Here is a 26,405-nt window from a genome sequence, read left to right on the forward strand (position 1 = left end):
ACTTATCCCAGAGACCCATCGCCCTGACACTTTTCAGCATCTCATGAAGGATTTCAAGGTTTTATTTGGCCAAAAAGGCAATGTAGTTCTTGTAGCAAGTTCTGTCTCCCTCAAGGCCTCCTCCCAGTGGCACATGGCCAGAAAACCTCCCAAAAAACACATCAAATAAGGTATCCTGAGGAGATGCCTGAAGCACCTCAACTGACTTTTAAAGGACGTAGTATTGAGAAGTGGCCTCAAACTCACTTATCAGTTCTCGTTTAAATGAGTGTAATTAAGGTAACCAAGGCTTCAGCATGTTCATAATTTAAGATACAATACTTTAAAACTATTTTTAAAAGAAAGAATATGTAAAAACCTCACGAATTTGATGCAGTTTGTGTGTTCTCTCTCCTAAAACGGTCCATTCCCTATCCTGCTATGGATTATATGGTCTTATAGTCTTCTGTAGCTTTGAAATATTGTAAAACAATGTATTTTTATTAGATTGTCAGGCAACAGATGTCATTTAGGATTTGCATATCTGCAAGATTCTTTATTGATTTCAGATTGTACAACTACTGTAAGTTTGGGCTCTAACTTGTCACTCATGCAAAAAAAACAACAAATATGTTTGTGATGGTATTGTTGTTCCAACCAAAATAAAGAGGCAGCTAGTATTGATCAGAGGACTCTTTATTATTTCGGACAGTCAATAGGGCAGAAGGACTGAGTGACAAAGTAAGACAATGGCCGAACACCTAAAGGGAAACATTAGTCAGCAAAGTGGTCATCGTATTATTTTTACTGCGTTTTAATCCAACCTAAAATTTTTATTGTGATGGAAAAAATCTGCAGCGTAGTTTCCCAGAAGACAACAATCCAACAGATGCTTTTAAAAAACATACAAACTAAATAAAAAATATGTTAAAAGGTAAAATAAACAAACCAAAAAAAGTCAATGATGAGGTTTTTTAATTATCTCTTACATTCAAAAGGTGGTAAATTCAGCCACATGGTGGCGCTGCAGGAAAATGTTGCTTACACTCAACAATGGTTTGGTAAGACTTTATTGCTCACATAATAGAAAATTGTTGGTTTACAGTGTCTGAAAAACAGTTTGTTTAAAAAAATACAAATATTGCTGTTTAAGTCACAAGAGCAGGGTTTTAAACGTTTTCCACATGTATATATGCTTGTTTTAAGATAAAAATATAAGTTCTCTCTAGTCATGACAGACGTAGGCTGGAAGTGACTTGATGTTGAAGAAAAAATTTAATCCCAGAGTTTTTTGTTTTTCAATCCAGTGTTTTTGTCAGAGAAAACTTCCAGAGCAGCACCTATGCTACAGAGGGACCTCAGCATTATATACTGGACCTAAAATAATGATCATGCCTTGGCGTTAAAAGTAATTAGCCTTAAGGACATACTGGTATGCTACTGCAGTTAATCTCTGCATTGCTTTCAAAACAAAGTACTAAAGAGGTACAAGAATAAATAGAAGAATAAGGCAAATTAAACAATATTACCACTTTCCCAGAGTTTTTCTGAAGGTGCCCCTTGACAGGAAATCCACGTCTAAAGAAGAACGCTGCCAATGTTAATAAAAAAAAGAGACAGGAATTCACCCAATAAATGCACTTGGTATTAAAATTATTTAACTGAAATTATTTTCAGCCTTTAGAACTCCCAAACACCTACAGTTTTTTCCCTCTTCCACCTGAAGTCAAAGTGGCATCTAGTCCAGCGGGCTTTGGAAGATGAGTCTGACAGAGCCGGTCTCACCACTGAGAGGATGGATGCAGAACGGGCAGGCCGCATGGAAAGCGTGAGTGCCATGCGGCAGCAAGATCTGACTCCAGTACGCTGTTGTCTTCTCTGAGCAGACGTGGCCACAGGGCATGAAGGCATGAGTGGGGGGCTCGGCGTCTACATAGAAGGCCGGCTCACAGCCCAGCCACAGTGGTACGTAGGGTCCCTGTGCTCGACACATGGGACACTCCCTCTCCTGGCACTTCGCTTCCACCTCGGGATCCCGGCGCCCTCCCCAGCAATGGTAGCCGTGGACATGGCCACAGCGCAGGTACGCCCACGGCTGCTTCTCATCCAAGACGTCCTTGCGTCGCAGACTGGGGAAGGCCAGAGTGTTGAAGCCAACGGGACACTGTGGCCGCCCAGCGTTGAACTCCTGCCGCAGAACCTCCAGGTGCTTGACAGTGGGGGTGCGAGCAAGACCCTCTGCTGTACGCCACAGGAGGGTGGCCCCACAGAGGTCAATTAAGGAGCCGTCCACCAGCTCGTTACACTCAGAATCCATCTGTAAAATACCAAGATGTTTCAGCAAAGATTACTGAGAAAATTTGAATGTCATGTCAAGTCTTTACTTGGACTAGGAGCCTTGTAAGACAATTCTGAAGTCCAGTATTGATTTTAAAAGACTAATAAAATAACACCCTTCTTTGTTTGGCCCTTTCTCTGTTTCCTAATCTGGTAAAAATAGTGACTCCAAAACAGGGATGTCCACCTAAAGTGATGGGCCAGCCTAGAATAACAATCACAGAAACTGGCAAGAGCCCAATGATAACTCTAGAGGAGCTTCAAAGATCAACAGCAAAGCTGAAAAAAATCTGTCAGTCAAAGTCATTCAAGCTCAAAACCTGGCCTTTATGGGGGAACAGGCAACAAAAACATCTTTGATGAAAGACAGAAGGTGCTTTGGTCAGGCATTGGAAACCTAACACTGAACATAACATCCCAACGGTAAAAGAGGATGGCAGCGGCATCATGGTGTGGACATGCTTTTCTTAAGGTGAGACAGGGGAGCTGATGAGACTTGATGGGAAAAGGGATGTGGCAATCCTGGAAGAAAACGGGTTAGAGGCTGTAAGACTGGAGACTGGGGCAAAGGTTCCCCTTCCAGCAGGACAAAAGCCATAAATCTGCAACCAGAGTTTCAATGGAATGGTTTACATCGAGGCATATGTGTTAAAATGGCCCAGTCAAAGTCCAGAGCTAATTCAAATTTAGCAACTGTTACAATTTAAATTTTTAATTTCCACGCTGCGCATCCAATCTGGGCCAATATCAAAAAAAAAAATAAAAAATGATTAGGGGAAAACTTTAGACTCCCGATGGGCAGATCTACAATAAAAAGAACTGACTCAGGGAAACCTTTTAGATTTTATGCACTACTTTGTGTTAGTCAAAGAATAAAAAAAAAATCCATAAATACATTGAAGTATTGGTGAGTAAATTTGCCCCCTGCCACATTATTGAAATCACACAAAAATGGCACAAAATTATCAGTTTGTGTACCATTGGGCCATTATCATTTAAGAGATATTAATAAAAGGTTAAAGGACAAGCAATCAATGGTCAATTAGACCCCCTATTTAGACTTAATTAGAATTTAGATGCTAGACAGATGTGGTTGTTTGACCTGTGGATGATCTTCATACTTTAATATCAATCAGAATCAGAATCAGAAAAGCTTTATTGCCAAGCATGTTTTTGGACATACAAGAAATTTGTTTTGGCGTAGTCGGTGCAATACAGTACAAATTAAACAGTATAAACATATCTACGATATAATATAAATATATATGCACAGTTTTAAGTGAGTGAGAGTAAGTATAGAGCAGTATAAGATGCGAGAGCGGTTCAACAGTGCAGGTGATCATTGTGCAAGTAAAGCAGGAGTCCATGTTGAACGAGGAGGACAGTGTCAGGGTGGTTTCCGGGCTTTGTTAACCAGGCTGGTGGCAGATGGGAAAAAAACTGTTCTTGTGGCGTGAGGTTTTGGTCCGGATGGACCGCAGCCTCCTGCCAGAGGGGAGAGTCTCAAAGAGTCTGAGACCGGGGTGGGAGGGATCAGCCAGAATCTTCCCTGCCCGCTTCAGGGTCCTGGAGGTGTACAGTTCCTGGAGCGACAGTAGACTGCAGCCAATCACCTTCTCAGCAGACAGAATGACACGCTGCAGCCTGCCCTTATCCTTGGCTGTAGCAGCGGCGTACCAGATGGTGATGGAGGAGGTGAGGATGGACTCAATGATGGCTGTGTAGAAGTGCACCATCATAGTCTTTGGCAGGTTGAATTTCTTCAGCTGCTGCAGGAAGAACATCCTCTGCTGGGCTTTCTTGATGAGGGAGCTGATGTTTGGCTCCCACTTGAGATCCTGGGAGATGATGGTTCCCAGGAAGCGGAAAGATTCCTCAATGTCAATTGTGGAGTCACAGAGGGTGATGGGGGCAGGTGGGGCTGGGTTCTGCCTGAAGTCCACAACCATCTCCACTGTCTTTAGAGCGTTGAGCTCAAGGTTGTTCTGGCTGCACCAGTCCAACAGATGGTCCACCTCCCATCTGTACGCGGACTCGTCACCATCAGAGATGAGTCCGATCAGGGTGGTGTCGTCCGCAAACTTCAGAAGCTTGACAGACTGGTGACTGGAGGTGCAGCTGTTGGTGTACAGGGAGAAGAGCAGAGGAGAGAGAACACAGCCTTGGGGGGAACCGGTGCTGATGGTCAGGGAGTCAGAGACGTGCTTCCCCAGCCTCACGCGCTGCTTCCTGTCGGACAGGAAGTCAGTGATCCACCTGCAGGTGGAGTCGGGCACACTCAGCTGGGAGAGCTTCTCCTGTAGCAGAACTGGGACGATGGTGTTGAAGGCAGAGCTGAAATCCACAAACAGGATCCTAGCATAGGTTCCTGTGGAGTCCAGGTGCCGGAGGATGAAGTGAAGGGCTAGGTTGACTGCATCATCTACAGACCTGTTGGCTCTGTAGGCAAACTGCAGGGGGTCCAGGAGGGGGTCGGTGATGTCTTTTAGGTGTGAGAGCACAAGGCGCTCAAAGGACTTCATCACCACAGAGGTCAGGGCGACGGGTCTGAAGTCATTAAGCCCTGTGGTCCTTGGCTTCTTGGGAACAGGGACGATGGTGGAGGACTTGAAGCAGGCTGGCACATGACATGTCTCCAGTGAGGTGTTAAAAATGTCTGTGAAGACTGGAGACAGCTGATCAGCGCAGTGCTTCAGGCTGGCTGGTGAGACAGAATCCGGTCCAGCAGCTTTCCGGGGGTTCTGTCTCCTGAAGAGTTTGTTGACGTCCCTCTCCTGGATGGAAAGAGCCGTCCCTGGCGTGGGTAGGGGGCTGGTGGGGGGGAACTTCAGGGTGGGGGTTGGAGGTGCCAAGGCCCCTCTTGAGGTTGGGGAGGTGGGGGTGGTGGATTGTGGCTGCAGCTGTTGGGGGGTGTCGTGGGGGATGGTTGCAGTAGAACTCGTTCAGGTCGTTGGCGAGGCGTCGGTCGTTGATGGAGTGGGGGGCTTTCGGCTTGTCGTTGGTGATTTGCTTGAGCCCTTTCCAGACAGACGCAGAGTCGTTGGCTGAGAACTGGTTTTGGAGCTTCTCAGAGTACAGTCGTTTGGCTTCTTTCACTGCCTTGCCAAACTTGTACTTAGCCTCTCTGTATTTGTCTTTGTCCCCACTCCTGAAGGCCTTTTCCTTATCCAGTCTTAACCTTCTGAGTTTAGCTGTGAACCAGGGTTTGTCGTTGTTGTAACTCACCCTGGTGCATGATGGTACACAGCTGTCCTCACAGAAGCTGATGTAGGAAATCACAGCCTCTGTGTACTCGTCCAGACTGTTGGTAGTAGTCCTGAACACATCCCAGTCTGTACAGCCTAAACACGCCTGGAGATTCTCCACAGCCTCACTGCTCCACTTCCTTGTCGTCCTCACAACAGGTTTGCAGAGCTTTAGTTTCTGCCTGTATGCAGGAATCAGGTGGACCATGATGTGGTCGGATTGGCCCAGTGCAGCACGTGGGACGGCGTGATAAGCGTCTCTGATGGTGGTATAACAGTGATCCAGAATGTTGTCCTCTCTGGTCGGACATTTTATAAACTGTCTGTATTTGGGGAGTTCGTGGGTCAGATTACCTTTGTTAAAGTCACCAGCGATGATAACTAAGGAGTCCGGGTTGGTCCGCTCCACACTCAGTATCTGGTCGGCGAGCATGCGCTGTGCGACCTGCACGTTAGCTTGCGGCGGGATGTAAACACCGTCCAGGATGAACGAAGGTAAACACCGTCCAGGATGAACGAAGCGAACTCACGGGGGGAATAGAAAGGCTTACAGTTTATGATGAAGGATTCCAGGTCTGGAGAACAGTGCTGCTGAATCACTGTCACGTCGTTGCACCAACCACTGTTGAGGTAAAAACAGATTCCTCCACCTTTCGCTTTGCCGGAGAGTTCCGTGTCTCTGTCCGCTCTGTAGAGCTGGAATCCTGCCAGCTGCAGCGCAGAGTCCGGTATTAATCCACACAGCCACGTCTCCATGAAGCACAAAACTGCTGATGAATAAAAGTCCCTGTTTTTCCCCAACAGCAGTTGTAGTTCCTCAATTTTGTTGGGAAGTGAGCGCAAGTTAGAGAGAAATATTCCAGGTAACGGTATTCGTAGTCCACGCTGGCGAAGACGTACCAGCACTCCAGCCCGTTTCCCTCTCTTCCGGCGTTTCACCGCGTGAACAAAGGTGAGCGCACCTTTGACCAGGATATCCAAACATTCCAGAGCAGTAGGCAGAAAAGTTGGAAATAACTCCTCTGGTGTAGTAGCCCTGATGTTCATGAGTTCTTCTCTGGTGAGAGAGCTCCGGGTACCATCACAGAAGACCGTTTTAAAACAAAAAACAAAACAAAACAATGCGCACCAACACGCCGAGGTGACCATCTGCGGCGCCATCTAGTATTAATGGAATGTTGATGACACAAACAACAGTTTTAGCAGGACAAACCCACTGGCTTCACTAACACTGAGATCTGTGGCTGTAACCAGAAAATTATGGCGATAAACAAAATCATAGGTATAACAGGTTTGGTTCTACAGTGTGGGGAGTCCAGCCACACAGCAAGTACAACACACCGCCACAAACCGATTTCATTCACAAACATTTGGGTGTCAAACGGGAAATCTCACAAACCCTCTCAAACATGAGTTTAGAGTAATTCCCTCCCGTGTTTCCGTCACCTCGCTTTCTAATTGGCTGCAAATCTCATTCAATAGGTTGCGTGCTCGTTTTTCCACTCTAGATAGGATATCAGGTCAAGACAATTCAACATGTTGAATATCCCCGATTTAAGGTCGGAGCGGTCCTGACGTCCTTCCAAGCAGACTAGATCACTCTTAACACACCACACACAGCAGGATTATCTCATATGATTATTTTAAGAGCCATCACGATAATCTGGGCATGTCGGAAGGGAAAGATCGGGGCAAAAATCGGCATAAAAGTCCTGCCTTGTGAACCAGGCATAAGTTACTGATATAAATCAACTTTTCAATAATGTTCTAACTTTATTTAATGGGTCTGTATATCATGAGACAAATCAGATCAACATATGTGTGAACAAGAGTTACCCACCATCTTGCCTGTCTGCTGAGCAGATCTGGTCTCTCGCAGTGTGAAGACATTCCCACAGACAGAGATTTCCCTCCACACACCAGGTCTGGAGTCCTGGGTGAAACCTTGCCGAGGGTGCATGACCAGAACACCGTTTGTTGTCAGTCCATCCATTTGACCGTCGCACATTCTCCACTTGGCTGCCTTCTCCTGTGAGGAGATTATAATACAATTCTTAGAAACTCAAGAGTTATGAACCACTGCACCGAACAGATCTAGCGTTAGAGGTTCTTCAATCCTACCCCAAGGAAGATGTTTTTGGAGGAGTCGAAGCCTGCAGCGTAGATCCGTGCAGAGTAAGGAGGGTTCCTTTGGCAGATGATGCGACAGGCAAAGCGGGAGATTGTGCTCTGAATTGTCTGACCATCAGTGAGGCTCTGCCCACTAGTTACAGTGTCTGTGACCACAAAGTCAATAGGATTCTCTGTGGAACGGCCAATCTGTAAAAACACACGTACACAGAAAGATTATTTCTGTCCCTTTTCATTATCTTTATTTAATGTTGATATATGGAGCCTTGTAAAAGTATTCCTATCCATTCCACTGGTTCTCATTTTAGCGAGGTAAGGTAAAAATGCATGCCACACACCTGAAACATGTCTGTGTCGCTGTCATGTGTGTACTCCACCACTACCGTCTGCACCCGAGACAGTGTGTATGATATACTGTGCTGTTCCTTGTTGCTGACAGCCTTTAAAAACACAGGAGGGGTTTAAAGTGTAAAAAAATAAACAGTTGTGTGTTTTAATGAGCTTTTATTGTTCACACTGTTGAAGCTCAACACTTTTTATTCAAACCTTTCAAAGCTCATTGAGATGAGAAAATGTAATATATAAGGCTCTTCTGGCTGCCTCTTATTTCCATAGCTACGGTAGTAAAGGCTGTATCAGAGCCCCTGATTGGTGTGATGCAAATGGGCTGCTCATATGTTTGAGCTCTCACCATGGCAGCCTGAGGAGTGCAGGATGTGTGAACAGTGCTGGGTTTCACGCCATTCGCCTTGTTTCTGCGACAGAGAGCAAAGCGGCTTTTCCTCCTCCCCTTCTCACCAGACGGCAGCGAGCCATTACAGCTGAACACAGACAGAGAGAACTTTTATAAATATCCTGAAGGAGACGTGTCGCACCACAACATAACAACCATTGGAGTTGTGTCAACCAACCAAAAAGTCACGTTAAGGAGTATATAGCTGGTTTGGCCTGCTACTTAGAGTTGGTTTATTTGGATATGTGATCACAATCAGAAAGTTCAATGATGTTCAGTGATGACTGAAATATTAACCTTTGACCGTCTCTCAATGAACCTCTGGGAAGTTCTTTCCTGACTCTTTGGAAAACTATTTCAGGTGACCACCTCATGAAGCTCTTGGAGAGAATGCTAAGAGAGCAAAGCAGTAATCAGAGCAAAGGGTGGCTATTTTGTAATAATCTAAATGTTTGGAGTTATTTCACACCTTTTGTATATTATATAACTCCATGTGTTTATTCATAGTTTTATTGCCTTTGTTGAGAATCTGCAATGTACATAGTCATGAAAATAAAGAGGGCCATTCAGTGAGAAAGTGCATCTAAAACATTTGATCAGTAGTGTATAAAAGTCAGTCTTCTTTACACATCAAACACAGCACAAAAATAAATTCACAGAGCTGGGCTCCACAACACTGCACACAGATTCCAAAAACGAATGTCTCGGTCTAATGCCAACAGGTCTGGGATAATACTGTGCAGCAGGTTCAACACGTCCAGTGTTCCTTATAGAGATCCAACACAACTAACATCAACATTGAAGACTGAACTCAAATGGTACCACAAAGTTGGCTATGAACTTAGTAAGTCAACTCAGGATAACAGATATCTGCATGGTCATGAACACAGATAAAGTTGGACACAAAAACAGGTGTCAAAGCACCAATTTATTCTTTTCATCCATATAGGAGCTAAATTCTTAAAGTAGGAATATAATGAAGATTTTGTAAATGTTCCTCAAATAACTGGGACACTCCTTGTAGATCAGTTCTCTCTAACATGCCAATATGCATACAGTAAATAGCGCACATTATTTTTATGCTTGTAAAGGAAGAAGAAAACTAAAACGCCAAATGTACCCAAATGACAAATCGATTTAAATGTTTTGAAATTATTTAAATGTACATTTATACACATACAGTCAACCCATACATTCTACAGTGGGCATGAGAAGCTTTTCCACATCATTATCATGCTTCTCACCTAATCCACCTGGAGTGTTTTCTGCCAAAAAAACATATTAGTCTCATCTAAACAAAGAATGTGGTTTTGGTTAAAGTATCAGCAGAGTCTGAAAATTTCCACCATTTTACATTTGTGTTGGATGGACAGAAAAGGCATGTTATTGCCAAATGTCCCAAACAACCAGTTGGTATCTAGATAGCATCTAACAGTTGCTATGGAGACTGTGACCCTAAAACGCCACTACTTGGTGCAGTTTGGGACATTTTATTCCTGTCCACCCGGCTCACCATGTGTGGTGACAAGATAAATATGGCATCTCGTCCAACAAAGAAATAGGATGCTGTTTCACATCATATTTATTCCCCAGGGAACACATTTGTTTAGGTAAGTAGGCAAATTAAACCGTGAATATTATTAAAAATAGGATTATCGTGTCAAATTAGCAAATTCGTGTATTTTCAAAGCATTTTGGACATGGAGTTCATTCAAACTGGAGATGGACAACTAACAATCTCTATCCAGATCCATAATAAATCTAATTTTAATTAGTTTGCTATACAACGCAAATAAGAGTACCAATCTTTATAAACTCTATGACATCTGAGATGACAGAAGCTTTAATTAAAAGGTCAGTTTAGTTGGAGGTTATCTTCAGACCCAGACTTTTAGCCGCAGGTCAAGTAAACAGGAGCTCAGTTAAAAGCCGAGCTATTCTTTTAATGGATAATGCACACTTCCTGCAATTCAGACCCAAAACCACCTCCCTCCTTTCTTAGACAAGGGCAGACCACCCCCACCCCTTCCAATGTGGCTCCACTGAATGACACAAAACTCAGCTTCTGTTTACAGAAACTATATGGCGGTTTAAACTGAAACCTTAGAGCAGAAGGTTCGCTGGGTTGCACCGCCTCCCAGACAGTTTAATTTCATATGTGGACACTACAACGCAGAAGCAAACAAAAGGTCTGACACCGCAGTAGCCACAACTTTCCTGACATCCTTCGACTTCCTTGAACCACAGGCTGACTCTTGTGTCCACAGTGAATGGCTCCGAGTCAGGAAGTCCACTGAATTCTTTGCTGTGGTCAGGTTTCTCAACACTTAACTGGATTTAACTGGATTTAAGCCGAGTTACTCAGCAGCCAAACAATAACCAAATAGACTGAGCTAAGACACACTCCTGCCAGATATGATTAGATGAGTGTTTGTTTTCATAAATACGGAGTGCAACCAAAGCTTTTTTTTTTTTTCTGCGTAATTCCAGAAAAACACTGAACTTGTAAGGCTGGAGCGTAGTATTCAGGTGTTTTTTTCACAGCGCCTATTAAACAGCATAAATGCTCTATACAGCAGTTGTAAATGCAGTGTTTTAACTGGTGGGATAAACTTAACTTGCTATAACATGTAATAAAGAAAGATTTTAAATGCCTCCCACCCTCCTATTTGTTTTCCATTGTTTTCTCGTTCTATTATTTATTTATTTTTTATATTTTTTTGCAGCACTAGAGGCCTTTATTTTTCAGTTTTTTGGCAGTATGTAGACAGGAAAGAGGGCAAAGAGAAGGGGAGACATTTGGCAAAGGTCGCCGGGTCCGGGACTTGAACCCGGGACAGCCGCAACGATGACTATAGCCTCTGCACATGGTCGCGCGTTCCATTATTAGTGCATAACAATGAGACTGTTTTTGGTCCCACTTAAATATTTCAGATTAAACTAAAGTTTCATAATAGACATAAATAACCAGAGTAAATTCAAAAAGCACTTTTCTGATGATATTTAAAAACAAAAACAAAAATCCAAATCAAACTTTCGTTATGTGAAAAGTAACAATCCCCGTTGCTAAACCATCATTTAACTGTGATAAAGTAATTTTTTTTGGAAAGTTTAGTTTAATTTCCCCAACCACACCCAGCTCAGATTACTGCGAGGCCTCATCAAGGAAGGACTTGAACAGAACCTGTCTGGCAGCATGAAGTAGGACAAACAGTTTCAAAAAGCATTACATCATGCCCCAATCTAAAGAACCCGAAGTACAGGATGTGTTACACTAAAGGTGGAAAATGTTTTGAAATATATAATGATAATATTTATTTACATTATAAAAATAATCATACATTTGGACAGGGGTATGTTCACTTCACTGGACTGCAATGGAAGGAACTGGACTGTTATGGACTGAATTGAACCAATTTGGATTCTATATACAGTGCCTTGCGAAAGTATTCGGCCCCCTTGAACCTTTCAACCTCTTGCCGCATTTCAGGCTTCAAACATAAAGATATAAAATTCAAATTTTTTGTGAAGAATCAACAACAAGTGCGACACAATCGTGAAGTGGAATGAAATTTATTGGATGTGTCAAACCTTTTTAAAAAATAAAAAACTGAAAAGTGGGGCGTGCAATATTATTCGGCCCCTTTACTTTTAGTGCAGCAAACTCACTCCAGAAGTTCAGTGAGGATCTCTGAATGATCCAATGTTGTCCCAAATGACTGATGATGATAAATAGAATCCACCTGTGTGTAATCAAGTCTCCGTATAAATGCACCTGCTCTGTGATAGTCTCAGGGTTCTGTTCAAAGCGCAGAGAGCATCATGAAGACCAAGGAACACACCAGGCAGGTCCGAGATACTGTTGTGGAGAAGTTTAAAGCCGGATTTGGATACAAAAAGGTTTCCCAAGCTTTAAACATCCCAAGGAGCACTGTGCCAGCAATCATATTGAAATGGAGGGAGTATCAGACCATCAGTTTAGTTGGAGGTGTGCAAAACTGATAGAGACAAACCCCAAGCGACTTGCAGCTGTAATTGCAGCAAAGGGTGGCGCTACAAAGTATTAACGCAAGAGGGCCGAATAATATTGCATGCCCTACTTTTCAGTTTTTTATTTGTTAAAAAGGTTTGACATGTCCAATAAATTTCATTCCACTTCACGATTGTGTCCCACTTGTTGATTCCTCACAAAAAATTTGAATTTTATATTTTTATGTTTGAAGCCTGAAATGTGGCAAGAGGTTGAAAAGTTGAAGGGGCCCGAATACTTTCGCAAGGCACTGTAACTGGATCCAGATCCGACAGTGGTCAATGTCTTTAACTTTAAAAAGAGACTAAGCCTCTGTGATCCAACTGAGTCTGAAGAGAAACTGCGTTCATTGTAGAGACACACTTCACATTTGTATCAACCGTTTATGGTGGAAATGTACTAATATCTAAAATCTTTTTGCCTTGCGTAATCTCTGTAAGCATTTACCATCATAACCACGGGTTTCCAGGTATCAGCACCGATGGGGAGATTTGCATGCAACTCGAAAATGTTTTTTTTCCCAAAATCAGTTAGTGGTGATATATATAATTTATATATCTCGATACACAACATATTGAGAAATATCAACATCTGTTAATTGCTGTAATAATGTCCAACTCTCTTAATGCAGCTAAAAATAAGTCAGAACTCCAACCCTCCATTAAACAGTAGAATAAAAAGCATTTTGCTGCTGTTTTTCCACATGTAGATGGGATCTTTAACAAGCTCTGCTCCAAAACAGAGCTGCAGTTTGGCTCCACATTTAAAACAAATTACAAGTGAACATATCTGCATAAGCAAACCATGCCTCAAATATCAATCCCACTGACATAATCACACAGATATAAACAGTGACAAGACCACAACATTAACTGCCAAACGCACAGAAACATACTGTCCAGTTTACAAAGCATTATGGCTCAAACTCAGTGACTGGAAGAGCAACACTTTAAATATGGACCATGTTTACTGGTTTATTAAACCTAAACCAGTACATTCTGACTGAAAAGTGTCATATCACAGCCGTTCCACACACACCCTGAAATGGACAAGAAAACACCAACACAAAAATGACATTATAATATTTAAAACTGAAAAAAAAAGAAAAAACTAAATCTGAACTGCAGCATATGCTATGTTTTGTTACAGAAAGCTGTACTTTTATGGTATAAAATAAATGCTGCACAACATGACCGTGACTATAGAAAACGAATGTTTCACATGAACTAAGTGATCTACTAACTAAACAGCAATGCAGAGATAAGAAAAACCGCTGTTTTACAAATTACTTACAAGAACTACGACCAAATTACTAACCGTCTGGGGGAGGCGGTGAAAATGAAGTTCCATAATAAGCTTTGTTAGATCTGAACAGTTTCAGAGACAAGCTGAAATAGCTCCTCATATTACACACCCTTACCAGACTGGATTTATCAAGAATCTGTATGCTATTTATAATACAAGAAGACTTAAGAAGAAGACTTAATTTAATAGCCTATTGCAACACCCACAACAAAAATGGTTTAATTGTTTAGATAATGCAGAAAAGACTTTTGACTGGAAATTTCTATTTGCTACCCTACATAAATCTAGATTTGGGCATAATTTCCCATCATGGATCAGAATATAATCAAGCTCACTCAGTGCCTGTGTGTCAAATGACTGGATTTCTCTGAGCTTTAATCCTAAACGAGGAACCAGACAGAGGTTTTCACTCTCAGACTCACTATTTGCTAGATATTCATTGAACAATTGGCAGTTGCAATTGGTCAGAACAAAAATATTCATGAAATCCAAATGAAACCCACAACTCATAAAATTTGTTGTATGCTGATGATGTGTTGCTCTTTCTCAAAAATGCCCCCCGTTCTCTGCCAGAGAAATAAACTAATAAATACGTTTTTAACAATTTCAAACAACTATCAATTGGAACTAGCCCAAAGCCCTTCCTATCTCCCCTAATGTTCAAACCATCCCTTTACACAGTGATCACACCAGGGACCTGTGCATCAAGACTCGCTTCACTCTGGACAAAACAAAGAAGATAGCGCAGAGATCCACTTGAAGATATAGCAATTCAGACACGGGAAAACACTGGCAGTCACTTCCAAAATAAAAGCAGATTTTAAAATCAAAACTGAATTTTAAGATTTACACAAACAATTAAGACTGATCACAGGAGGTTCTGAAGGTTCCACTCTCTGGATTTATCAACAATCAAACCTGTACCCAAGACACCCCGCCCCACAGAGCCTAACCACTTTCACCCTGTTGCACTCACACCAATTGTCATGAACTGCATGGGAAAAATGTTTATACTGCACCTCATCCTACCTACCGTCAGCCCATCATAGACAATTAACTAAACTTCAATAAATATGTCACTAACACACAGAAATATGTGCAACAGAAACTGTATGTCATATACAAACTACGATCACTGGCTGATGCCCCCCACCTCCTGCTGCTACTTTACAAAAGCATCATTCAACCCATTCTACTCTATTGCTCCCCCTGGTTCTTCACCATATTAACTGTCACTAGTAAGAAGAAACTTCTTATCATCTCACAGATAGCATCCAATATAGTACAACTTCCTACTCCCAGCTTGACTGATGCAAATCACACAGCCACCATACGGCTCGCATGCACCACAGCAAACAGTTTTGTCCCCTCAGATATTATTGCACTAAACAAACTCGTGTGACAATCATTAATTTCCTTGGGTTTCCTGTGATGTGATATTTCTTCTTATGTTTATCAGAGGGTGTATAAAGGGAGAGAGACAAACAAAGGGAGGGATGTGGGACTTATATACCTGTTAATGTGGAAAATGTTGCTGTGTATGTTTGTAATGCTATACGTCTTGTGAGACACTATAAAATATATAGCTGCAGATATAGAAGATATCCATATCAGCAGCTTGGAATATGTAATTAATGTGTCAAAAAGATTATGACTATGAAACAATAAAGACCAACTGTCTATGTTATAATCTTATGTTACAGGGTTATTTGGACCTCATATTATTTAGCCGGTCTCTCACCCGGCGGATGATGTAACAAAAATATCATATGAGGATTTTTTAAAAAGCAAAATCATGATCACAATTTTTTCACATTTCACAACAAAAAATCATAGTTCCTACAGAAAAAAAGACACAATACACCATAACTTAGGGTTAGTATATTTCTAACCATATTCTAATCAGTATTCTGCCAACTTGTGATAAGCACTGATGAGCACAACTGGCATTTACGAAATATGTTGTCATTCTTAAGATATTACGTACACTGTGTGTCAACACTGTGTCCCTTCTCACCAATACACTTAGAATGCTAGCTGCATTAAATGATATCAGTCAGGGATAAATTACAACCTGGCCACACAAAGCACCAGGCATTCACACCATTGTGTTTCTCTGAGCAGAGAGGGTACTGAACGCGGTTTTAAAGGGCTTTGTACTATTTGAAGTTGAGTGCACTTTATACAAAGATAAGGCTTATTGTGATGCTATAAATCGAGCCACAGACCATTATTGTTTTGGCTGCTCTGCTACGTGTAATAAGACCATATAATAGATCACAGGTACTCCAGTTAATCGGATGAGCTGGTAACCAGTTAAAACAGACAATCCAGCTAAATGTTTACAAACTTGCTATTAGCCTCGAGCTGCAGCAAAGACAAGGTGTACCTAAATTTAACACTTAATGCTACTTGGTGGTTTAAGCATCCCTGCTTTACTTTCACTGCCTTCTGTTGGCATCTACTGTAACGCATCAAGGACGATGCGTACCTTGTAGACAACCTCATAATCTCTGCTTTGGCAGTGTGCTAACATTTTATAAAACCTTCATGATCTAAGATCCACATATTACCCACCCGTAGGTTTGAGACTAAACTAGCTGCAGTTTTCATAATTAGCAGTGACAAATATTGATATCTTTGCTATAAGACATGTATGACAAAGCGGAAATTTTACCTTCTGTTCATTAGCAGTACAAAGACACATTGGTCCAAGATGCAAACAAAAGTAAACTAAGTAGTTTTGATTGGTCAAGTTACACGTTCTTAGCTTACAAGTTCACCCTTTACCTTCCATACATTTGGAGTTCCTCAAGGGTTTATGCTAAGCCCTGTGCTCATTGGCATCCATCATTACTAACCACTAGATTTGTGTTTATGCAGATGATACAAAAATCTGAATTTTTGCAGCCTTTAGTGAACTACTTAGAGGTACTTCACTTTACTTTATTTAAAGGAACTTTTACACCACTACACTCCTGCTAGAGCACTTTGGTCCATTAACCACATGATCTTGGATGTCCCACAAACCACAAATGAAAACAGGGCCCCCTTTGGAGTCTCTGGGCCCATTCTGTAGAACAACTTAATGATGGCCATTTTTAACCTGTCCAATGTTCAGACATTGGACAGGTTAAAAAAAATATTACTGAAAAAAATAACGCCTGTTTTTATTGGCTTTTATTTTCAGTAGAGTTTGACGACCTGATGCAACACTGATGTGTACCAAATTTGGTACTTTTATATATGTTTTGGTAGCTAAACACATCATTGTGACACTGAGGGAGCGGAAGAGTGGGCAATTTTCCATGCCGCACATGAACAAAGCATTGCTCGTACAAGAGCGTAACAATGTCAAGTGCCATAATGATGTCAAGTGCCGCTGGCACAGTCAACAAAGCAAGCATGGCTAAAGGCTCTGGAAAGCTCTGGAAAGTATGGCTCCACTTTTCAAAATGCGATGCAGATTACACTCGCTGCAATATTTGTGACACGAAGTGCAAGGCCAGCGGCAGGAATACTTCTTATCTGAGGAAGCACCTGGTTAAGCACAAGACTTTTCTCAAGGCTGAAGAGTGGACAATTTTCGTCAGCTTCAGATCTACGGCTACAACTTTTGCATTCGGCACCATTAGCACGCCTGCATCCTATCGACTCGTCATCTGCAGCAACATGGGAGAAGAAATGTTTGAAACAACTGAGATGTTACAATACAAACAGCTGGATGTTTAGATATATTCAATCAAGTTTATATAGAAAATAGAAATACATTGAATTTTTTATTTATTTAATTATGAAACGAATTAAGATTTATTACCACATAAACACACAAAAGTACCAAAAACTGGTACCGTTGAGTACCGATGCCGATTCCCAGGTACCGGGGATCGATACCAATCAGCTCAAGTCTGAAAGTTGCCCAACCCTACTGATGTGTTTGTTCTGTCTCTTAAACTAGATTTTATCAATTTATTTTACATTGTACTTGATCACTTTTAGATACATTTCCATTTTTAGATCTTCTTGTTTCATATTTTAGTCACATGTTTCTTGGTTTGTATTATTTTAATAGTGATTTATAAATAAACTGACACTGACATTTCTATAAACCAAAACAGCCAACATCTTACCCCAGCATGATGAGCTCTCCATATCTGACTGGTCCTTTGGTGGAAGCAGGGGAGGTGGAGATGTTTTCTTGACCCAGCGAAAACATCTGTGTAGCTCTCTCAAGGAGGACCTGTGAGGACTTTCCCACTATGAGTAACTCCTTCGAACAATGTCAGAGCACCTCCATCAGCACATGTAATCTGGAGGCAAAAATCAATTATAAGGCAACTGCTCATGATTCTGGTGGCTAAAAACAAATGATCCTAAAGAACTTAATTTTCCTCAACATACCAGAGAGGACTTCACATATTTCATTTAAAATGTAAAAAACCTTTTTACACATTCATGCAAAAAACAGACAAAGGCTATAACACGGCAGCACTCACTGCTACAATACACCCACAATGTCTTTGTACTAGGAGCAACAGTAGCAAACAATGTATGTATTCACCCCAGCACACTGAGTGGGGTTGTTAGGTGTAAAATGGAGGCTATTTGCATCTGTGGCAGGGTGACTCACTTAGCAGCATGCTGGTATTGATGTAAAAATGCTTTGTATTGTGAAAAAAAAAACAAGCTGAGCATTCATGTAAAAGCTTATTTGTGATGTCATGACCCGCAGAGGTTAAAAACGTCAGTTACACTGCTGGTAATGACAAATTTGACAGTAATTTCATCATCATAATAAGACTCTGGTTTTTCAGAGTTTTCTCAACTTTTGTCTGAACAGATCTCTTTCATCTTTTAACCGGTACCCATTTTTGGGCATAGTGAGGGTCTGCAAGGAGAGATGCTTGTATTATATTGTGCAAAACTTACTCAAGAGTTGAAATAGCACTCTAAGGGTTATGGTTAAACAGTTAAAGACATCTGCAGAACTACTTGTTCAATGGTTTTCTTTGATTGTGGTTGAGACCCCAATGTGGAGAAACAACCAGTGTGTGAAAAGGTTCGTTTTTTCAAATTGTAATATTAGCCAAATATAATAAGAGTAAATACAAAGTTTTTTTTATTGATGATTGCATTTATTAAAAGAAAAAAGGCAATCTAAACCAACATAATATAAAGCCAGTTGTGATAACAGTTGGTTGCTGGTTATCAGAAAGTGTTTGCGGTGAGTCACTGTGGGGAAATTTTGACCCTCTCTCTCTTCTTTGCCGAGCTGTTTTCAATTCAGACACACTGGAGACTTTTCCAGCATGAACGGCCTGCTTAAGGTCATGCCAATGCAGGTCAAACGGACTTAAGTCTGGACTTTGACTAGGCCACTCCAAAACTTGATTTTGTTCATTTTAGCCATGCTGATTTAGACTTGCTGCAGGTTATCTTTACCTGATATTAGAAACTTGTTAGATGATCTGAAACATTTAGGTGCGACAAAAGGAAACCAGAAGAAATCTGTGAATGGCAAACCCTTTTCACCATACCGTGTAGAACTAAATAAAATGCCGTTGACATTTTTATTGTCTATATTTTTCTTTTTAATTTGGCATCCTCGCAAAAACGTACAACTCAACCATCATAATTTAGTGAAAAGAAGCTTAAGAGCTTCAAATGAATTCCTTCAGAACCTAGGTCAGTGAGTAGAAAAAAGTTAATGTTATGTAATGACCACAGCAAAGACTCTGAAAATTTCCTCTGAACTCACTAGATAAAAAACACCTCAGAACAAAGTGAAACACAAAACCACATCAGAAGATGCTAAATGCAGAGGCAAGTAAGAGAGAAAAGTAATATCAGAAGTGTTGATATGTCCTGATAAAAAAAAAAAAAACAAGACTTTGAAGATGGCAGAAAAACGCAGGGCTCCTATAAGGTTTTCCTGTCAGATTTTTCTCTTTAGCAAATAATATTCTTACATTATTATCAAACAAGTAGCTGAAACATATTCAATTCAAAAAGTAAAATTTATTCTAAAAATATTCCTTTCGCAGAGAGTAATTGATTTAAAGCATTGATTGCATTGCGTACAACAAAATGATAAGACCAATAAAAAGGAATTTTAATACAGGAATGTAGGTCTAGCAAAAAGCGTGCCCATGTATTGTACAGTACAAAGATTTAGTTGTGGCTCCTTCTCCGTAAAATACGGCATCAGTGCAGCGTGGCATGGAGGCGATCAGCCTACAATTCTGCTGAGGTAATAAAAACTCCAGATTGCTTTAATAGCGGCATTTAGCTTTTCGGCAGTAACTGACAGGTTCGGCAATACCATGGTCAATAAAGGACGGGTACGAAGTCCTGCTGAAAAATGAAACTGGCCTTGTCAGCAGAGGGGAGAACGAAGTGCTCTAAAACTTCCTGGTAGATAGCTGTGTAGACTTTGGGCCATAGAAAACCCAGTGGACCAGCACCAGCAGATGGCATGGTACCCAAAATCATCAAAGACTGTGGAAACTTCACGCTGAACCTCAAACAGCTTGGATTCTCCATTCTTCCTCTAGACTCTGTGACCTTGATTTCCAAATGAAATGAAAACCTGACTTTCACAAAAAAGATGTCTTTGGAAGACTGAGCAACAGTCCAGTCATTTTGCTCCTTAGCCCAGTTCAGACCTTTCTAACATTTGACCTGGTTCAGGAGTAGAATGTGACAGCTGAAGCCCATGTCCTAGAATCTCCAAGAACTTGAACTGGCTTTTCTTCACCAGACTCCCAAGGCTGTGGGTATTTCTGTTGCTTATGTACTGTTTTCTTGCACCTTTTATCCTTTAACTCAACTTTTTATTAATATGTTTGGAAACAGCCCTCTGAACAGCAGCTTCTTTAGCAATGCCCCTTTGTGGTTTACCTTTGCTGTGAGAGTGGCAATGACCAATTGCTGAAAAGTGGACAAACATTTTTCAATTGATTATTGAGAAGGCTACAAATACTTTTCAACGTTCCAATTTTGTTCAAATGTAAATAAAAACAGATAATTAAAAATGAATTAGGTTTTAGCATAAATGCACTTATAATCATCTTTTGGGGGAGTTCTGAGTGTCATCTGCTTTTGTGCAGTCAGCATTAGAACTATTCCAGTTGTTCTATCAGTAAATTACATGTTTTAGAGTCTGTTTACTCCAGTTAACAATTATTTGATTACTAAATTAGTTGACAATTATTTCAATAATCATTTATTCATGATTAATTGTTTCAGCCTTAAACTATTTAAATCAAAATTACTTTCGTCCCTAAAAGAAAAGGTCATCGAGGCTCCTCTTAGAGAGCAGAATCCCTGCCAAAAAAAATCATCACATGGAATCAGGGCTACAAGAAAAAAACAAGCAGAGCAGAAATGGCTTATCTAGTTTGCATGTACTCCTCTCTGCAAACACGAACAGGGAAACGTAGTTTGCCAGCAAGGCACAAACGAAACGTAAATCACACATCACTCATGGCAGCATGAAGCACAAACTATGCAGCAACAGAGCGAGCTGAGGTCTCCTAATGATCCTGCAAAGGAGGCCAAAAAGACTGAAATAAACACAGCTAAGGATACTCTAAAGACTATAAATTATAAATAAACATACTATTTTTATAGGTTAATTTGCAATAAATGATTGTTAATCAATAGATCAAAAGTTTATTTATTTTAAAACAAAATGGAAGAAACTACATACATGTGTAAAGGAATCAGGAGAATGCGGTGCGCCTGACCTCTGCTCTACAAGACGTTTAAACCTGCAGTCGTCCTGCTTTTTATTTTGTTGAGCATCAAATTTCAACATCGGCAAAATAAAAATAAATAAATAGCTTATTTTAGGACTCTCTAACAGCCAACTCGACAGATGCAAAGCGGTGGCAGGTTTCATCCTCCAAATTATTTATCCATAGAGGCAGCAAACAACTCAGCAGGACTGAGTTTAGCCACAGGCGACTGGCTTTAGGCTTCATTCAGATCTGGATCATTATCTGCCTGACTAGGTCGCTAAAGAGCTGAGTTGTCCAAAACAATCCTGACCCGTGTGATGTCGTGTGTCAACTTAAATAACATTAACTACGATATTTGCTTTTTTAAATATACCATTTCTTTGCACATCACTTTGCAGTTTTCAGTTGTTCAGAAATATGGTAATAATTTTTTTTTGGTTCATACGTGTAATAGTGTAAATTCTCAATGCAATTCATTCACAAAACGAGGAAGAAAACATATCTGCTGACATATACAGTTATAAAATGATTCATTAAAAATGCATGTCTATGAAATCCCTGGAGTTGCTTGGCCAAACTACAACAAACTGCAAAATAAAAAGAAGAAACGTTAAAGGACACCAGTACTAAACAAACTCCAACCTGGGATATACAACATCACACAAGGTACAGATGGGACATTATGACCCCTTTTTGCATGAAATATGTAAAACTCATGCATTCTGATAATCATTTCCAGTAGATAAAACAACAAGGAACAGTTTTAAGGACCCATTATAACATGAACAGAGCACAAGCTGAAGTAAATCAAATTACATGTAAATTAGACCATTTCTACTGGGTTATTACTTTAATTTTCTGTGATCTCTTCAATGGCCACCAAATCATTTTAGAATTGATTTTAGGATTTTATTGATAATTTTAAGGCCTATGCTGGGTTTGCACCAAAGTGAGTCTCAGATCACTTAATTCCTGAAATCCATGGTGACCTCAATCTGAGGTCCTCCACCAAGGATCTTCTGGCCCCACCACAACATTAACTGAGAACCAGGAAGGGTAGAGCTTTTTCAGTCAGGCAACCAGTTCTTTGGAATATCTACCTCAGGAGACCAGATTGGCAAAATCATGTTTCAGTTTTAAAGGCGGACCTTTAAACATACTGGGCAGACTACTTTTCTCCCTCCAAAGTGGGCTGTGAAAATACAGAGGATGACAATTTTTCCAAATATAAACAATCAGTTAATGTTATTTCTTAATTGTTAACCTTTACACTGGACCAGTATTCGTGGATATTAGAACAAATTATTAAATCAACTGCAATACCGCATAACTAAGCCAGCACAGAGAGAGCAGCTCTGCATCCACACAGTTTCAACCTAGCAGGATTTACCCAGATGACTGTGGATACAAAGCAGAGCAGAGCAGATAGGTGTTGTGCATGACCATGTGTGGACAAGTAAACAGCCTCTCTATCCATGAATTTTGCTATGAGAATGAATTGTGTAATCTGTTCTTCAGCTGTAAAATGTTTTAGAGAATAGAAAAATGAAAGAAATTCACAGGCTAAACTGGTAGAGCAATGTGCTCAAACACTTTCAAAGCAGCACCATTATGAGTGCCGTTAACTTCCTGTTTTTAAGTGAGTTCTTCCCAGCATCATAAAACAACACTGATCAGGAGCGAGCGCTCTGTAAACTAAAGCCAAGAACTTGGTGACTGCTGTGTGTGTGTCGGTTCTGGCTGTTATGCACATACACTCCCTTTGTGATATGTAGCCTTTAATCTAAAGCGTTATAGAAATAAAGTATGCTACTTTGCAAGTGGAACATAATCGGTATGCTAATTGGCACATGACATAATCGTCTAAATAGTCGCCTTAGTTTATTTCTTTCTAAACAAGAACTAGTGCATTATGGGACAGTAAATTAGGTTAAAATGTTTAAGGGTTGACATGAATCAATTCAGTGTTCTGAACTTAAACTGGTTCTTTTTGGGGTGAACTGACACAAGAGTGAAATCTTTCTGCAAATAGAAATGTAGGATTTTTAAGTTAAAACTTGCCACATTGTAATTAAGGGCCCTTGTGGTTTTGAAATATATCTTGTTTAACCATTATTTTACATATTTCTTTAATCGAAAAAGTGATTCCTATGATTGTTAGAGGCGGACTGAACACAGACCATCACTTTTATTCCACCTTGACTGGGCATCCATTCATGCTGACCAAGGTTAACCATTTCTCAGGTTTTAGGTCAACGTTTGCGCGTGGAGAAGGGTCGACATCTCTATGGCCTTGGGATATGACGGGGACAGTTGGAACAAAAGGGGCAAAGACCCAAGTTTTAAATGGGGAACAAAAGCAGGGTCTGCCGGGACAGATGCAGTGGTAGTGGGATGGTGCATGCTAATCAGTTTGAGCTGCTGAACAAAGAGGGCCAGCTGGTCAGTTTGGATGAGATACACCAGTGGTGTCAACCACAGTAACTGAGAAAGGGACTAAAATTAAGGCTAAAATCCAGTTCAGCCATTACCGCGGGCTACTTAAAGGATCTATAGAGAATTTAAAAGTCTGTGCAAATGAAGTGCAACTCAAAGAAGTGTTTGATGTAATTAAAGGCTCGGCTCAGCATATAGTCGCTGCTCGGGAAAAAGTGTGCATAACATTTCGAAAACTACAAGGATCAAGAAGAAACAAAAAGTAACTAAACATTCATGTTTTAAAGTAAAGTAACAGAAAAATAAGTAGGAGGTCAATGCGCAGAACTAAAAGTCAAGACAGGTTCTTTACTTCATCCTCCGGGACTGGCGTTAACTTTTAAAGAGAAATGTTAACATGTTAACAATGTTCACAATTTACAACAATGAGCTAACAACGTTTGGACTGAAACCAGTGGTTTACCATTTACAATAACTACAAGTTATTTCAAGTTATTTAGTCGGTGTACTTGGAAATAACTTTTTGTTAGATTTTCGTTTGACATGAAGCCAATGCGGAGGAAAAGCACGTAGTTAAGAAAAGAATGAGGAAAAACTGCATCATACACAAATAAACTCACCAAAGTTACAGTCGTGTCTCCTCTCCCGGATGGCTATGTTCGGAAACGGAAAGAGGGTTTTTTTTAAAAGAAAAACAATGTCTTTAAATATACAAATCTAGTAACTATTGTAGCTAATGCCCGCTTGCAGTTTAATACATTTTTAATCTTTGGAGCACTCGGAAGGAAAGAGAAAAACTCTTGACTCACTCCGTCTCTGAAATGCCCCAGCGTTCTGACGGAGTAAGACGTAACAAACTGTGCCCACATCCGGTGAGATTTTCAAACTAAAACTAATATTATTAACCTAACACCGGAATTCCCCTGGGACCACGCTGAGCTGGTCCAGACGTCTGGGAGGTAATAAATAATGTCAGGAAACAATTTACGGTACAATCAAATGTCGCACTTCCCATCTCAGTGACGTTATTCACATGATTTTTATTTTCAGACAAATATTTTTAAAATCCTGAGCTTCAGAAGTTAATACTCCCCCCCCCCACACACACACACACACACACACACAGAGGAACACACACACACACACACACTTTTTTATGACTATTTACATAGTCAATTCTCACCAAAGGCAACAAAACTGTTAAAGAACACATGGAATTATGTAGTAAATAAAAAGTGTGAAACATTCTCTCCGTGGGCTTCATGAGGTGATCACCTGAAATGGTTTTCCAAACAGTCTTGAAAGAACTTCTCAAAGGTGCACTGAGAGACGGCCGAAGGTTAATATTTCAGTCATTGCAGCAAAGCGACTACTTTAGGGAATCTGAAATAAAAATCATATTCGCAGTTTAATTACCAGTGACTTTTTGCTTCTCTCCACAGATCATTTGTACATGTTGCCATAACAAATACCACAAAACCTAAATTAATTTTCATTGATCATTTCTATGTTACGATACAGAAAATATCTTATATTCTAACCCATGTTTAATGTAACTTGCATTGATCCTTCTTCAGAACATTCTCTTTAATAAACACCATAATAATGACTAAACATGCCTTGGGTTAAACTTGCTGGCATGCAGAGCCAGACAAACCTGTACAGACACCAGAAAGTTGTATGAGTCATACTCTGTGTGCTCCTGATGTAGGTGCTCTTCTACCGCATTTGTAAGCCAAGATGTTCCAGATAATTTGATTACATATCAAATCAAAACAAAAGTGAATAGAGAAGGGTGCTCTTACAAATCAAGTTATAGAATAGCAATGTAACATTACCTGCAATAAACATCAGACAGACATGAGTAAAAGAAAGTTTCCATGTCTGTTTACTGTAAAACTTAATTAGCTTCTCACATTGCTATGGAGGTTTGTTGGTCTTTTCATCTTTATGACATCTAACACCTCATTGGGGTTTGGGGGCTTCTATTTATTCATAACTCTCATAACGTCCCATCAGAATAATTAAATCAAGTGGAGGTCTGGACTTTGGTCGCCATTGCAAGTGTCAAAATAAGGTGAGATCTTTCCATGTAATCCATGCAACATTTAGTAACTGCTCACAGTTAACTCCATAAAAGTTACAATAAATATCCTTATATCCTTATGTGTAATCCATCCAATAATTAGTCAAACACACAGTTGAAGCAGTGGAGAGTGAAACAAGCATGTTCTCATATTCTGGAGCTGAGAGACTGGAGAGGCCTGTGTGGAGCCACGTATTATCTGCCACATATTATCTGTCTTATCTTTTGCAGAAGTAGAAACAAGTATATCCAAAGAAATGATGTATGATGATTTTATATTCTTTCACATGTATTGAATAAAATTAGCAATCTTTGATTAACAAGTTAAAAGATGTATGATTGAAATGTAGTTAAGAATTGAGAATTAGAGGAAAAACATTAA

General features: G+C 40.3%; 1 protein-coding gene across 2 annotated transcripts; it reads right to left on the reverse strand.

Annotated features, from left to right (window-relative positions):
• Positions 1-1,031: 1,031 nt before the first annotated feature.
• LOC124869204 (E3 ubiquitin-protein ligase pellino homolog 1-like) lies at positions 1,032-24,802 on the reverse strand. Of its 2 annotated transcripts, XM_047366979.1 has the most exons (8): positions 24,558-24,802; positions 17,890-18,069; positions 8,383-8,512; positions 8,030-8,131; positions 7,683-7,880; positions 7,402-7,590; positions 1,681-2,296; positions 1,032-1,570 (listed from the first exon to the last, which is right to left on the reverse strand). In XM_047366979.1, the coding sequence occupies exons 2-7, from the start codon at positions 17,973-17,975 to the stop codon at positions 1,718-1,720; spliced, it is 1,284 nt and encodes a 427-aa protein (XP_047222935.1). In that variant the 5' UTR covers positions 17,976-18,069; positions 24,558-24,802; the 3' UTR covers positions 1,032-1,570; positions 1,681-1,717. The 2 variants fall into 2 exon arrangements, with proteins under 2 accessions (XP_047222935.1, XP_047222934.1); XM_047366978.1 differs by having other exon boundaries at positions 1,032-2,296; positions 24,558-24,801.
• Positions 24,803-26,405: the final 1,603 nt, after the last annotated feature.

This window comes from Girardinichthys multiradiatus, chromosome 5, assembly GCF_021462225.1.
Source record: "Girardinichthys multiradiatus isolate DD_20200921_A chromosome 5, DD_fGirMul_XY1, whole genome shotgun sequence".
NCBI classification, from domain to species: Eukaryota; Metazoa; Chordata; class Actinopteri; order Cyprinodontiformes; family Goodeidae; genus Girardinichthys; species Girardinichthys multiradiatus.

Coding starts and splice junctions, on each gene's coding strand:
- LOC124869204 (XM_047366979.1), bottom strand. CDS start 17,975: ATGTTTTCGCTGGGTCAAGAAAACATCTCCACCTCCCCTGCTTCCACC. Junction 8,132..8,382: donor GCACTCCTCAGGCTGCCATG/GTGAGAGCTCAA, acceptor GTGTTTTTAAAG/GCTGTCAGCAACAAGGAACA. Junction 7,591..7,682: donor CCAAAAACATCTTCCTTGGG/GTAGGATTGAAG, acceptor ATCTCCTCACAG/GAGAAGGCAGCCAAGTGGAG.